Source organism: Saxophila tyrrhenica, assembly GCF_035928015.1.
Source record: "Saxophila tyrrhenica strain CCFEE 5935 chromosome Unknown scaffold_13, whole genome shotgun sequence".
Taxonomy (NCBI): domain Eukaryota; kingdom Fungi; phylum Ascomycota; class Dothideomycetes; order Mycosphaerellales; family Extremaceae; genus Saxophila; species Saxophila tyrrhenica.
This window is the reverse complement of record NW_027041745.1, coordinates 230019-244807: the sequence shown is the minus strand read 5'-3', so window position 1 is coordinate 244807 and position 14789 is coordinate 230019. Positions and strand designations below refer to the sequence as shown.

Here is a 14789-nt window from a genome sequence, read left to right as displayed (position 1 = left end):
AAGCATCGGGCAAGGATTTTGACAAGAAATCTTTCTTAAAAGGCAAGAAGGCAACCTCGGCTAACGCTCTCCATCAAACCATTTGACCACTTATCGCCACGGAGTATTGGTATCCCGGAAAGTCGTTCCTGTCGTGCATTCCGACACACCCGTGGACATCGTGCAGGCCAAGCATTGTGTTGCTGTCAGACCCTTGCACGTGCGTCGACCTCAGTATAAGGTACTGCTCAGTCTGGACTGAGAACCTCTCGCATAGGCGACCTGACGGATTTTTACCAATCAATGCTTGCGGGTCGACACCATGTCCACAACTGAACCCTGGCAGAACATTGTGGCTCGCAAGCAAGATGAGCGCAGCTCAAAGATACCACCTGAATGGAAGATACCAGGAGATCTCTTGCCACCCTCCGAAGTTCTAGATGTGCAAGACTTCCCTCGTACCTCTGGCTTCTTCACGGATCGAGAGCTGCTCATCACGGAATCCTCGGCTAGCGATGTCGTCGATCAGATAGCCACCAGCACGTGGAGCTCCGAAGAAGTCGTCAGGGCAGTATGCAAGCGAGCCGCCTGTGCTCAGCAGCTGCTAAACTGCGTGACGGAGATCTACTTCGACCAGGCCATTGCGCGGGCCAAAGAACTGGATTACCACCTGAAGAGAGAAGGCAAGACCATCGGCCCTCTGCATGGCCTTCCCATAAGTTTGAAGGACCAGTTCAACGTTCCGGGTTTGGACTCAACCATTGGATACGTGTCGTATGCCTTCAAGCCGGCGACAGAGCCGTCTACTCTGGCTAAGCTGCTGCTGGATGCGGGTGCTGTGTTGTACGTCAAATCGAATGTGCCTTCGACTCTCATGATGGGCGAGTCTGTCAACAACACTTTTGGTCGGACTGTCAACCCACGGAACCGTAACCTCACGACGGGTGGATCTTCCGGTGGTGAGTCTGCGCTAGTGACTTTCCGTGCGAGTTTCCTGGGTGTTGGTACCGATATTGGAGGTAGCATTCGACATCCTTGCAGCTACACCGGCCTCTTCGGCCTGCGACCATCCCACGGAAGGATCTCGTACCAGCATGTCGTAAACACATACGTCGGACAAGAAGCGGTGCGCTCGTGTGCAGGCCCGATGTGCCGCTCGGCGAAAGACGTGCGCTTGTTCATGTCGACTATGGCTTCACAACAACCTTGGATACATGACCCACAATGCATACCGTTGCCTTGGCGAGCGGAGCAGGAGGTACTTCCAGAGCAGCTCTGCTTCGGGTTTGGCTTGGGAGATGGCACGGTGACTCCAACACCACCGTTACGGCGTGCGATGGAGATCACCAAGGCGAAGCTGCAGGCCGCCGGACATCGGGTCATCGACTTCGTGCCGACCGAGATGGCTGAAGCGTCCAGAATCATCTATCAGATGTGGTCCGCGGATGGGTTTGAGGAGTTCAGGCGGGACAGAGATGCTTCGGGAGAGCCTTTACATCCTGACCTCGAGCGCTGGATGGCGAACACCGAGCATGCGCACAGCATCTCCAGCACGTGGCAGAATCAGAACCAAAGGGCACACTTGGCACGCAAGTGGCTGGACAAGTGGCAGGCGACACAGAAGGAGACGGGGACGGGTCGGCCGATCGATGGATTGATTGTGCCCTCCACCCCGTTTCCAGCTATCAGGTACGAATCGACAAGTCTGTTGGACTGCTGAGGTGACTGCTGACTCTTCCACCTATTCATTCTGTAGACATGACGGTGGGTATCCATGGCATTATGGGACACTGTCGCCCTTGCTCGACCTGACAACAGGCGTCTTCCCTGTCACGAAGGTGGATCTGGAGAAGGACAAGGTATCTCCGGACTTCCAGCCAATCTCAGAGAAGGACAAGGAAGTCATGGAGTACTGTAAGCACCCGGTTGACGGTGACCTGTAGACTTGTATAGGGCTGACCCGTTTGCAGATGGCTGTCCCGAGAACCACGAGAACGCCTTGATTGGACTTGCCATTGTCGGACGGCGGTTGGAGGAGGAGAAAGTCACACGGATGCTGCAAGTCATGAGCGACGTAGTCGGTGTAGACTATGCCACGTGAACGGTGAGACCAGAGCATGCGGACGGATGTCGTCTTTCATGGAGGCTGTGCACTCGCACGCCTGCAAAGTATTCAGTTGTAGTAATTCGGTACCGGCGAGCTGTCTCTCTTCCCCCAGCTACGACTTCGACATGGTACAGCGTCTCTCGAATGTCTTTCGAAATTGTGCAAACACACTCTCCTCCTGGAACCCGATCCATATGACCTTCTGCTTCTCCCGAGTTTCCGGGAGTGTACAGATGAGTGGAAGACGCGCGGCGTTCCTCCATGACCGATTTCAATCTCTTTGTGACTGCCGTTGAGGATGGATTTGACAATGCCGTGCCGGTGTTCCCGATTGTCAGCTTTGCTGTACGTCCCACACGTTCGGTCGACGGCAACCCCATGGCAGGGCCGAACTTGTTGTCGAACTTGTGTTCGGTACATGAGTTGTTGAAGAAGGATCCGTCGTCTGTCCAAGAGCTATGTGTGGAGCGTGGCGTTTCGATTCCTTGACGGAGTTCATGTTTAAAACGGTCTAGCGTCTTCCGTTCTGGGCTTAGCTCGGCTTTTTCACTTCCACAACTTTTCACGTGAAATCCTTCTGTGTACCTTGCAGAGTGAAACATTGACATAAAGACATACTCGCCACGAATGTGATACAGCAGACAATATCACGACATGGCCGACGAGCCCGCCGCCTTCCGCGCCTTCCCAGGCTCATCCGCCTTCTCGGACTTCCGCCTTCGAAGACTGGCCAAAGCTATCGATGCCACAGACCTTCAGGCTATCTGGGTTCACTATGTCGCCTCGTACCAGGAACTACTCGCAGAGCAGATATCGACACTGGATCAGCTTCTTGAGTATGGATCCTTCCCGGACTCCACGAATGAGCTCTACGGCACTTTGCTCAAGGCTGTCATCAATGGACGGACGCCGGACGACAGGAATGTAAGGCTGTACTATGTTTCACCGAGACAAGGAACGATCTCGCCGTGGAGCTCGAAGGCGACGAGTATCGCTCATGTTTGTGGATTGGAGAAGGTGGTGAAGCGGGTCGAGCGGGGGCTGGTCTTCGCTGCCACTTTTGATACTGCACCAGAAGATGGCAATGTACCCGAAGCGGATATGCTGCATGACCGCATGACAGAGTACGTCTCGACACATCCTCCAGTCTTGGAAGCGATGTTCGCGCAACAACGACCCGCTCCTCTGCAACGGATACGGATTTTGGACAGCGCTTCAGGGTCCAAGGCTGCGCTGCAGGAAGCCAATACCAGACTCGGACTTGCCCTCGACGCTTCAGAAATCGACTACTTGATCGATGCATACACAAACCAGCTACGCCGAGATCCCACAGATGTCGAGTTGTTCATGTTTGCGCAAGTCAACTCGGAGCATTGCCGACACAAGCAGTTCAACGCGGATTGGACGATCGATGGTGTGAAGCAGCCGCGGAGTCTGTTCTCGATGATCAGAAACACGCATAACGCGCATCCCCAGCATGTTATCAGTGCGTACAGCGACAACGCTGCAGTCATGCAGGGATATGACGGCACTCATTGGGCGCCAGACAACACACTGGGTGAATGGAAGCAGCAGAAGGAAGTCGTGCACTACCTTGGAAAGGTCGAGACGCACAACCACCCAACTGCTGTGTCCCCGTATCCTGGGGCAGCTACTGGATCTGGTGGCGAGATCAGAGATGAGGGTGCTGTGGGGAGAGGCTCACGACCGAAAGCGGGACTGGCTGGGTTTACCGTGTCTGATCTGCTAATACCTGATATGAAGCAGCCTTGGGAACTTGATGTAGGCAAGCCAGCTCATATCGCGAGCAGCTTCGACATCATGACTGAGGCGCCGATTGGGAGTGCAGCGTTCAACAATGAGTTTGGACGACCTTGCACGACTGGGTACTTCAGGACGCTTACAACACGGGTGCCAGTCATGGACGGCGAGTCGGAGATTAGAGGATATCACAAGCCTATAATGATTGCCGGTGGTGTTGGGACAGTGCGACCACAACATGCTCTCAAGGAGAAGGGACTCGTCAGTCCAGGCGCTCACCTCATCGTACTTGGTGGCCCCGCGATGCTGATCGGGCTGGGAGGTGGAGCGGCTTCAAGCATTCAATCAGGACAGGGAAGCGCAGAGCTGGACTTTGCAAGCGTGCAGCGCGGCAATGCTGAGGTGCAGCGACGAGCACAGGAGGTCATCAACGCCTGTACTTCACTTGGTCCGCAAAGTCCTATCCAGCTCATCCACGATGTTGGCGCAGGTGGTCTGTCGAACGCTCTGCCTGAGCTGGTCGAAGATGCCGGCTATGGTGCGAAGTTCGAGCTGAGAGAGATCGACAATGCGGACCCTGCTCTAAGTCCGCTGGAGATCTGGTGCTGCGAGGCGCAGGAACGGTATGTCATGGCGGTAGCACCCGACAAGCTGGACGTCTTCACCAAGATAGCGAAGCGGGAACGGTGCGGCTACTCTGTTGTGGGCAAGGCGCAGCGGGAGAAGCAACTGATTCTGATGGACCGAGACTCCCCTGACGAACCGAAACCAATCGACCTACCAATGCCGGTACTGTTCGGCAAGCCTCCGAAGATGCACAGAACGGTCGACTCGAGGAGGCTGAGAATACCGGCCTTCGACAGCAGCTTGTCGACATACCTGCCTGGTGTGCCTTCTGAGTCTTTGCTTGGCGAGGCTGTTGATCGCGTGCTGCAATTGCCATCAGTCGGTTCGAAATCCTTCCTTATCACCATCGGCGACCGGACAGTTGGCGGTCTTACAGTTCGAGATCAAATGATCGGACCATGGCAGACACCTGTCGCCGACGTCTCGGTCACGGCAACCTCGCTCACCCCTGGTATCAAGACTGGTGAGGCTATGGCGATGGGGGAGCGGCCTTCGCTAGCACTCATATCTCCCGCTGCGTCGGCAAGAATGGCAGTTGCTGAGAGTCTGACGAACATTGCTGCCGCGAGCTTACCGAGCCGTCTGAATCGTGTGCGCTTGTCTGCCAACTGGATGGCTGCGAGTAGTCATCCTGGCGAGGGCGCAGCTTTGTACGAAGCTGTTGAGGCGATTGGCATGGAGCTGTGTCCTGAGCTCGGCATCAGCATTCCTGTCGGCAAGGACTCAATGTCTATGAAAACGAAGTGGGAAGGCAAAGAGGTAACTGCTCCGCTGTCTTTGATCATCACCGCTTTTGCACCAGTCAACGACTTGAGCAGTACTTGGACGCCAGCATTGCGGAGGACGGAGGATGTTGGTGAGACGTTGCTAATGTTCATCGACCTTGCGGGTGCCAGGAAAGCTCTTGGTGGCTCAGCGCTCGCGCAGGTCTTTGGTCAAGTGGGCAACACAGCTCCTGATGTGCACGATGCGGAAGCCATCAAGGACTTCTACCATGCTGTGGAGCAGTTACATGAGTCGGATATCGTGCTGGCGTACCATGACCGCTCGGATGGTGGGCTATTCACTACTCTGGTCGAGATGATGTTTGCAGGTCGCTGCGGGCTTCAGGTCATGCTTGATAACATCACCAAGTCTGGACGACCTCAAGATCTCATGGAGGCTCTTTTCAACGAGGAGCTCGGAGCGGTATTCCAGATCCGAAGGAAGGACGAGAACGAGTTCCGGGGTGTGTTTGCGCCGATGACGCCCATCACTATTGGCACAGTGCCGAAGACCAGCAAGCAGGAGCTATCGCTGCATTACGCCGCGACGTGTCCCTATCGGGCATCACGCAAAGACCTGCAAGAGAAGTGGTCAAAGACTTCGTGGGCCATGCAGAAGCACAGGGACAACCCTGAATGTGCCGACGCTGAGTTCGACAACATTAGCGACGACAATGACCACGGCCTCCGATACAAGCTCACCTTTAATCCAAAGGACAATATTCTGCCTTATGCTACGAGCTTCACTTCGCAAATACGCGCGAAGCCGAGGGTGGCGATCTTGCGAGAGCAAGGCGTCAATGGTCATGCGGAAATGGCGTTCGCTTTCTCTGTCGCTGGCTTCTCGCCAATTGACGTGCACATGACGGACATCCTTTCTGGACGGTTCTCGTTGGCGTCCGTGACAGGTCTTGCAGCTTGCGGAGGCTTCAGCTACGGCGATGTGCTAGGAGCTGGCCAGGGATGGGCAAAGAGTGTGCTCCTCCATGAGGGCGCAAGGAACGATTTCAAGGCCTTCTTTGAGCGAAAAGACACCTTCACTCTCGGTGTCTGCAACGGCTGCCAGTTCCTCTCGCGGCTGACCGAAATCATCCCCGGTGCCGAGAACTGGCCAACCTTCGAGCGCAACATCAGCGAGCAGTACGAAGCCAGAGTCTGCATGGTCGAGGTCAAAGATCCGCCATCGCAGAAGCCGAGCGTCTTCCTACACGGCATGGACGGCAGCTACCTCCCCATCGTGACTGCTCACGGTGAAGGTCGAGCGAGCTTCTCGCCCACTGGGCAGTCTTCACCGCAGTCGCTCATCGACCAAGGACTCGTTAGCATGCGATACGTGGACAACTATTTCAAGCACACAGAGCGATATCCGTACAATCCCAACGGCAGTCCACTGGGGATTACTGGAGTGCGGACGCCAGATGGCAGGGTGTTGGCGCTCATGCCCCACCCGGAGCGGACTATCTTGAAGGAGGTGTCGAGTTATCTTCCTCAGGAGCAGGCGAAGGAGTGGGGAGAGTTTGGGCCTTGGGTGCGGATGTTTAAGAGCGCGCGGCGTTGGGTGGGGTGAGCATTACGAAAAAATGGAGACGAAGCATAGAGCCGTGAGCATGGCAGAGACAAGCCATGAGCGTTTTGATAACCATCATACCCATGGCGCCTGGCGTACTGCTTCCTCAATCGGACATTAAGCGAGTCAAGCTCCACCTTAGGCGAAGCTTGTTGCAAACTGAGGTAGTTCTACTAACCTCTGAATGCAACCTCACGTTACACCGCTCACACCGTTACCGCGCCTATCAACTTCTCCGCAGTCGCAGTCAGGATACGAGGTCGACAGGTAGTGGCCTACTTGATAACATCATGGCCGGCTGTGGCATGCTCGTCAAATCCACGAAGGCAAGATGAAGCTTTTGTCTGGCATAGCGCTGTTTGCTCCTTTGGTCTCGGCTCTCCAGAACTCCGTGATACCAGGATGGGATCTGCAGTCGACAACAAAGGCAGGCGATGACCTTGTCAAGTTGTCTGCTCCAGGGTACGACTCGTCTTCGTGGTACAGCATCAGTGCTCGAAGCACCGTCTTCGCCGGGTTGCTAGAAGCTGGAGTCTACGATACTGAACAGCTGTTCTACTCGAAGAACCTACAGACTACTGTTGACTACCTGCCGTACTACAGTCCATGGCTATACCGCTCGGAGTTCACTCTGAAGTCTGAACAAGGCTCGCACTTCTTCCTGCAGACTCACGGCATCACTTCCAAAGCGGACATCTACCTTAACGGCCACAAGGTCGCCGATAAGAGGTTGCAGGCTGGTACTTACGGCGGCCACACATACGACATCTCTGATATAGCTGGAGACAGCAATGCCTTGCTGATTCAAGCCTATCCGACCGACTACGACAAGAACTTCGCTCAAGGCTTCGTGGACTGGAATCCGTATCCGCCTGACAATGGCACTGGGGTGTGGCGAGATGTCAATGTCAAACAGACCGGGTCTCTGTTCATGGGTCGGCTGCGTGTTGTGCACGACTATAAGCCGGGTGTCAGCAATGTCAGGGTGACTCTCAAGGCTGACGTCACCAACCTCGAGGACGCAGAAGTCAGCGGAGCGCTGGAGGGTGCGATCGACGGCCATGGCTGCAAGCCGAGCGGCGGTATGAAGCAAAACTTCAAGCTGGGACGGAAAGAGACTCGAACGATCTCTACTTCAGCCACGATCAAGGATGCCAAAATCTGGTGGCCTCACGCGTGGGGTGATCAGCCACTCTACACAGCTAATGCTGCCGTGCATGTCCACGGTGCACTGTCCGACCAAGCAGATCAGGTAGACTTCGGAATACGCCACGTCTCGAAGGAAGTGAATTCGCACAATGACACGATCTTCTTCGTAAACGGACATCCTTTCCAGGTCCTGGGTGGTGGGTACGCAAGTGATATGTTCCTGCGGTGGGACGAGAAGAAGTTCGAAGCTCAGGCTCGGTATGTGCTTGACATGGGCCTGAACACCATTCGACTAGAGGGCAAGGAGGAGCAGCCGGAGCTGTATGCGATCGCTGATCGTATCGGGCTGATGGTCATGGCGGGGTGGGAATGCTGTGGTATGTGTGCCCGTCCCGTTGAAATCATGAACGCGCTCCGGCTGACTTTGTGGTAGACAAATGGGAGGCTTGGAAGTACAACGACCAAGTCACCGCAACGCTCTGGAACGACAACGACTACAGTACTGCCGACTACTCGATGCGTAACGAAGCCACCATGCTGCAGACGCACCCAAGCGTGCTTGCCTTCCTCGTTGGCAGCGATTTCTGGCCTGATGATAGAGCAACCGCCATTTATCTCGACGCCCTCGATGATCTCGACTGGCAGAACCCGATAATATGTTCGGCCGCCAAACGTGGCTACCCAGAATCCCTTGGCCCGTCTGGGTTGAAGATGGACGGGCCGTACGACTGGGTGCCGCCGAACTACTGGTATGGTGACCAACTCGGCGCGGCGTTCGGTTTCGGCTCCGAGCTGGGCTCTGGTGTTGGTACGCCTGAAATGGGCAGTCTTACCAAGTTCTTGAGTGGCGATGATCTTAACGATCTCTGGACGAAGCCGCGGAAGGGGTTGTACCACATGTCCACCAATGTGTCGGCTTTTTTCGACAGGCACATCTACGACAAAGGACTCTTTGAGAGATACGGCGAGCCCAAGAGTCTCGAGGACTACTTGCTCAAGGCCCAGATCATGGATTACGAGGCAACACGAGCTGAATTCGAGGGCTACTCAGCCAAATGGAATGCCGACCATCCAGCGACCGGTGCGATCTACTGGATGCTCAACAATGCTTGGCCGAGCTTGCATTGGAACCTGTTCGACTACTACTTGCATCCAGCTGGCGCCTACTTTGGGACGAAAGTGGGCAGTCGCATCGAGCATGTCGCTTATGGCTACGACGAAGGCAACGTCTACCTTATCAACCATTCTCTGGACAAGAAGGGTAGCCGGAAGATCGAAATCGAGCTTATGGATACTGACGGAGAGGTTCTCGCCTCAAAAGCCGTCTCCGCGAAGACAGAACCCAACACAAGCAAAGTCGTATCCCCCGTGCCTGGTCTGGAAAAGATCAAGGATGTGGCGTTCCTACGTTTACTGCTTTCCAATGCAGACGGTGAAGCGCTCAGTCGGAATGTCTATTGGCTCGCGACGAAGAATGACAAGCTCAACTGGGACAAGTCATCCTGGTTCTCCACTCCCGTCTCTGAATGGGCAGACCTGACTGCGCTGGACGACATGAAGACAGCATCCGTGTCGGCTGCAGTCAAGTCTACGTCTTCGACGAGCTCGACTGTCTCCTTGCACAACACGGCAGATGTACCTGCCTTCTTCATCCGGCTCAATCTCGTCGACGGCAAGGGAGATGATGTCAATCCAGTGCTGTGGACGGACAACTATGTCACGTTGTGGCCAAAAGAGAAGCTGGAACTGGAGGTGACTTATCCTGCCGACGCTGGGGCTGTGTCCGTAAAGATGAGTGGTGGTAATGTTGGTAAGTAATTAGGTCAGTTGCGAAACATTGTGATTCGTCTAGACGATATGTATACATCTCCCGTGATGGTCGTCAACATTTCTTGTCGATTCATTGCCTGTATAGGTTTTATCTCCAGCATAGTTACGCGTAATGGAAGATGGTCGCTGTTATCTCATGGACTTTTAAGCCTTAGACCGCCGCTGAGCCATGGACATACTGGTTCATCAGGGTGGTTCATTGGTAAGCCGTAGAGAAGGCCGAGAGAAGAGGGAGAGGGTAAGGTGAGTTATGGTCAGGTGCTGGCTCGGATTTGCGGGAACCAGGCCGATGCCGGAGCCGCCTGCCGTCCGTCCCGCATTGTCGCTCGGCTCAATTGAAGTCTGAAGACTTCTTCCCCTTGCAGCCCACAAAACCTTGAAACCTACAACGCCCATTTCGACCAATCCCGCATCCGCCTGAAGCACCTCACCCCGAGGATGACCTCGTCGTGCTTGCACCCGTCTCCACCGACGTTGAGGGTGGAGTACAGGACGGCTGCGCTGCTGCACCGCTCATCCTCTTCCACATGGTCCAGACGCCCAAGACGCCCACTTATCACACCTACTTTGTGTGGACCAGCCGACGGGTTGAGGTTTCTGTGCGGGTCGAGATCGTGAGGTAAGGCCGGTAAGAGCATCTATAACAACCATGTGCCGTCGCAGTATTCTTCTGGGCTTTCTCTCTTCCATCAGCTGTCTTTTGTGAGGTTTACACACTCCCTTGGTGTTCACCAGAATATTTCCAGTCTCTACAAATCAGTATAACACTCTCTTTGCATTCCACAGTCTCTACAACAGATACCTCGCACTCATTCTCAAGACAAGCAAATCTACAAGAACCGCTCTCTAGACGACCCGGCTTTTTAGCAAAATGAAGACCTCCACGATCTTTGCCGCTGCCACAGCGATCACCACCGCCACTTCTTTGACCATCCCTGTGAAGCGTGGAACCGGAGTCTCGATCACTCCGCACGACCGGTACAGCTCTTCCATCGGTGTCCTAGGGTGCAAATTGGATGTCAATCGAGTTGCCTACTGGCCCGGAACACCATCCTGCGACGGCATGTGCATCCGCGTCAATGCTAACGGAAGGAGCGTCAACCTGCTCCAAATTGACTCGTCCGGCGGCGCCTACGACATCAGTTACGATGCCTGGAACTATCTCATGACTGGGCAGTCCGCTCTGCAGAATCCTGTCCAAGGGGGCGGTCTCGCAGCAACCTACGAAAAAGTGGAGATGTCTCAATGCGCGGACATCATGAAGGCTGGCGATGGGAAGCTAGGATTTACTGCAGCAAACAGCATGAACTACATCACCAGTTGCCGGGCGGACTCTTGGGTTGGTCAGAACCACGTTCTGTACAACATTGCCGATACGCAATGCACCCTGGGCATCGACGAAGTCTGCACCTTGAACATGGCTGTCAGCAATCAACCATCCTGCCCGCACCAGCTTGGAGTTCAGCCACCGTTGACGTCGGACCCGGTGTACGACATCATTTACGGGAGTGGCAAGAAAGAGCTCGCTCAGTAGCGGTTTATGAGCTTTACGACGATACATGATGACCGCCCACGAGCGGATCTACGGAAACGAAATACAAGAATGCAGGTGCTAAGAGGCATTCATGATATTACGACCTGGGCTACGGGGCATGTAGTTTCTGCGATCGCTCGCTACTACATTGAAAGGCGTTTACATTTCCATTTCGAGTTTATTCTCCGAGTGTTGTCTACATGCACCCTCTCTAAGTTGCGCTCGCGAGCCGATCAACCAAAGCTGGTTGGTGACTGGCTGTTGCAGCAATCGAATTGTCGGGCTCTCCACGTGGACAGAGTCGGGAAGAGTTCTTCGCTGCTCATCCTTACCCAATACCCTGTCCGTACTTCGAAGCTCCTTGCTTCAACTTCCTCATCATCAAATAGTAAGGTTCCAACTTAACCCATGTTACCTTCTTGTTTGAGCTGTAAATCAACGGCGCTAAAGATAATTCTGTGAGATCTGCAACCCGCATCGACCCCTTGCCGTGTGGCTTTGCGTGGATGCAAAACAACGCGCAAAATTGAGACCCGCCAGTGCGCGCACTGCCTGGCTGTCGACAAGCCCCAAGGATAATGCTGTTGAGTATGAAAGTTGGCTGACTAGGAAACGACCGTCTACACACGTTTCTACATACGAAGCCCAGGCGGAACCGAGCTACGCGGCAATTGAATCAACAACCCAACGACCTCCTCCGGCACGTCCGAAAGTAACCTTCGAAGATCATCCAACGCGAGTGCGGGGCCCCTTGTGAGCCTCTCTCGAGCCTCTCCAACAGAGATGTGATGAGAGGCGAAGACCAGGACCGGGATCACTCCACTTCGGGACAGAGGGTTTCGACGTCAGGCTTCTCAAACTGAGCTGTAACGTCAAGGCGTTCAGCTGCCGGCGCTTGGGCTAGAATACGGCAGCAGCGGAGTCGTCACTATACCTCGCCTCGCTCGAATGGGGGCGAGGTTTGGAACATATATGTTCGTCGTGGTCCTCGCAAGGTAAGTTGTGTGCTTCAAACCTTTTCGTATCTCCTCCATCTCGTTCCGGTCTCTCGTATTTGTCTCCTGGAATATACCTCTGCTTGTTTCCATATCTACCGCAACATGATCCCTTCGACTTCCCTCCAGGCAGCTGCGCTGTCTGCGCTTCTTCTCGGCGCCGGCGCCTCGCCTATTATCTCACCTATCAAAAGGCAAACGATTGAGCCAGCTATCGCCAAAGACTTCCCTGATCCGAGTGTCATGCAGGCAGCTGATGGACGATACTATGCATACGCTACCGCCGGCAATGGGGTCCAGTGTCAGGTGGCAGTCTCAGATAACGGAGTTGATTGGACACTGCAAGAAGGCCACGATGGCATTGCCGGCATTCCTTGGTCTCCAGAAAACCCTCAGGTTTGGGTGAGTTAGTAAAGCGGATCGTTCTGTTGCGCTAGCCCAAGTGTAAGGATCACTTCTGACTGCTAGAGCAGGCTCCGGATGTCACGCCAGGGAGCAACGGTGTCTACAATATGATGTTCTCGGCCATTGCTTCTTCGACTGGTGATGCAGCAAAGCACTGCGTTGGTTTTGCTACTTCTACGGATCCGCTGGGTCCATTCCAGCCCCAAGATGACCCTTGGGTATGCGACGAGGACACCGGAGACATCGACCCGGACCAGTTCCTCGATGAGGATGGAAGCCGGTGGGTTTTGTGGAAAGTAGACGGCAACAGTGCTGGTCACGATAGCACGCCGATCATGATCCAGCAGGTACGTTCTATCCTGAAGGCTTCAGGCTAAATCTGTTCCCATCCTGACTTGTCTTAGGTTGAGGATGATGGATACTCCAAGATTGGCACACCCACGAAGATTCTTGACAGAGACGAAGCCGACGGTCCGTTGGTCGAGGTAAGGATGCAATTACTAGTATGCTGTCCAGACACGAAGATTGACACATTCCGCAGGCGCCTAGTCTGGTGAAGGTAGACGGCACCTACTACCTGACGTTCTCCTCGAACATGTACGACTCTCAGTACTACGACACCTCGTACGCAACATCGGATTGTGTGGCCTGCTCTTACACCAAGGCTCAGGCTCCGGATGCGCCTCTCATTGTCACCAACGACAACTACTATGGACCCGGTGGCGCCGATATGCTCGTGGTGGCAAACAACCAACTCATCCTTTGGCATGGCTGGGACAGCGAGGAGAAGAATGCCAGATATCTGTTCGCATCTTCCATGAATGTCGGGGACGGCAAGATCCAGATTTACTATGGCTGATATCGTGAGCTACATCGCTTTCTGTGTAACATTACTGATCAAGACCCAATCTTCTTTCTAACCCACTCCCCAATCCTCTGAAGAGAATCATTGGCCTCCGGCGCCATCCCAGCCATAAACTCCATAACATGCTGCTGTCCCTCATGCATATCCAGCGTAACATCCACCCCAGCCTTCTTCGCCTTCTCCGCCAGCAGTGCGCCTTGATCCCTCAGCATATCGAACCCAGCGCACGAAATCCACGTTGGCGGTAAACCAGAGAGGTTGGCGTAGATCGGACTAACGAGCGGATTCTCCTTCGAAGTGCCGCCAGCGATATACCGGTCGGTGATGACTTTGACACTCTCCTTGCTGCTCAGTACATCCTTGTCTTCGTTCGTCGTGAATGACTCCCCGCCGTTGGTTAGGTCGTACCACGGTGACAACGCCACCGCTGCGCCAGGGTTGGGAAGTCCTCTCTCGACAGCTGCTAACGGGACTGTCGCAGACAGGCCACCACCGCAAGAGTCGCCGGCGACAACAATGTTTTCGGCCTTATAACCCTGGTCAAGCAGCCATTTGTACGCATCCACGCAGTCGTCCAGAGGGACAGGGAAGGCGTGTTCGGGGGTTAAGCGGTACTCGACTGAGAGACTCATGCAGTTGCAGGCTTTGGCTAGATGGGATGCGAGTTTCCTGTGTGAGTTGGTGGAGCCGAAACTGAAGCCGCCGCCGTGCATGAAGAGGACGACGTGTTGGTCTGATGCTCCTGAGGGTTGGATCCAGAGACTGGGACGACCGCCGGCGGAGACGGTTTTGTAACTGACCTGATTTTTGTTGGTAAGTCGAGGTATATGAACAGTACATCGATTTGACGAGTCGGTTGTTACTTACCCCCTCCGCCTCACTGGCGACGCTATGGACTTGTTCGTATATGCATCTGCTCAAGTATGGATCACCATCGGATGGCCATGCTCCTGCGAGCTTTCCAAAGAGTTCAGCAAGGGCCTGCGATTCTTTGCTGGGCGCCATGTTCGGCTGAAATAATCGTTGTAAGGACTGTTCGAAATGTTCGTCGTCCAAAATCAATAAGGTCAAGCTCCTCCCCGCTCCGACCCTCGGCCGCCAGAATACCACTCATACGCTTAGACTGGCACAAGGAAGAATGTGTTTGATGCATCGAACGGTGTTTCGCCACGGAGTGATAACATGGCTGGCATCGAAAGTGTCGGC

General features: G+C 54.5%; 6 protein-coding genes across 6 annotated transcripts; 5 read left to right on the top strand and 1 right to left on the bottom strand.

Annotated features, from left to right (window-relative positions):
- Window positions 1-301: 301 nt before the first annotated feature.
- On the top strand, window positions 302-2080 carry TR02 (putative amidase; the record flags this gene model as incomplete). Its single annotated transcript, XM_064805306.1, has 3 exons — window positions 302-1668; window positions 1736-1893; window positions 1950-2080. The coding sequence occupies 3 exons, from the start codon at window positions 302-304 to the stop codon at window positions 2078-2080; spliced, it is 1656 nt and encodes a 551-aa protein (XP_064656411.1).
- A 660-nt stretch (window positions 2081-2740) lies between these two features.
- Window positions 2741-6805, top strand: ADE6 (phosphoribosylformylglycinamidine synthase; the record flags this gene model as incomplete). Its single annotated transcript, XM_064805305.1, has 1 exon — window positions 2741-6805. The coding sequence occupies one exon, from the start codon at window positions 2741-2743 to the stop codon at window positions 6803-6805; it is 4065 nt and encodes a 1354-aa protein (XP_064656410.1).
- A 331-nt stretch (window positions 6806-7136) lies between these two features.
- Window positions 7137-9772, top strand: LTR77_008070 (uncharacterized protein; the record flags this gene model as incomplete). The annotated part of the gene is made up of 2 exons (XM_064805304.1): window positions 7137-8331; window positions 8388-9772. The coding sequence occupies 2 exons, from the start codon at window positions 7137-7139 to the stop codon at window positions 9770-9772; spliced, it is 2580 nt and encodes an 859-aa protein (XP_064656409.1).
- Window positions 9773-10311: 539 nt separating this feature from the next.
- On the top strand, window positions 10312-11318 carry LTR77_008069 (uncharacterized protein; the record flags this gene model as incomplete). Its single annotated transcript, XM_064805303.1, has 2 exons — window positions 10312-10403; window positions 10652-11318. The coding sequence occupies 2 exons, from the start codon at window positions 10312-10314 to the stop codon at window positions 11316-11318; spliced, it is 759 nt and encodes a 252-aa protein (XP_064656408.1).
- A 1100-nt stretch (window positions 11319-12418) lies between these two features.
- On the top strand, window positions 12419-13577 carry LTR77_008068 (uncharacterized protein; the record flags this gene model as incomplete). The annotated part of the gene is made up of 4 exons (XM_064805302.1): window positions 12419-12715; window positions 12787-13065; window positions 13123-13203; window positions 13260-13577. 4 exons carry the CDS (start codon window positions 12419-12421, stop codon window positions 13575-13577), a joined length of 975 nt encoding a protein of 324 aa, XP_064656407.1.
- A 38-nt stretch (window positions 13578-13615) lies between these two features.
- atp12_1 (ATP synthase mitochondrial F1 complex assembly factor 2) lies at window positions 13616-14588 on the bottom strand (the record flags this gene model as incomplete). Its single annotated transcript, XM_064805301.1, has 2 exons — window positions 13616-14383; window positions 14451-14588. 2 exons carry the CDS (start codon window positions 14586-14588, stop codon window positions 13616-13618), a joined length of 906 nt encoding a protein of 301 aa, XP_064656406.1.
- Between the last annotated feature and the right edge of the window lie 201 nt (window positions 14589-14789).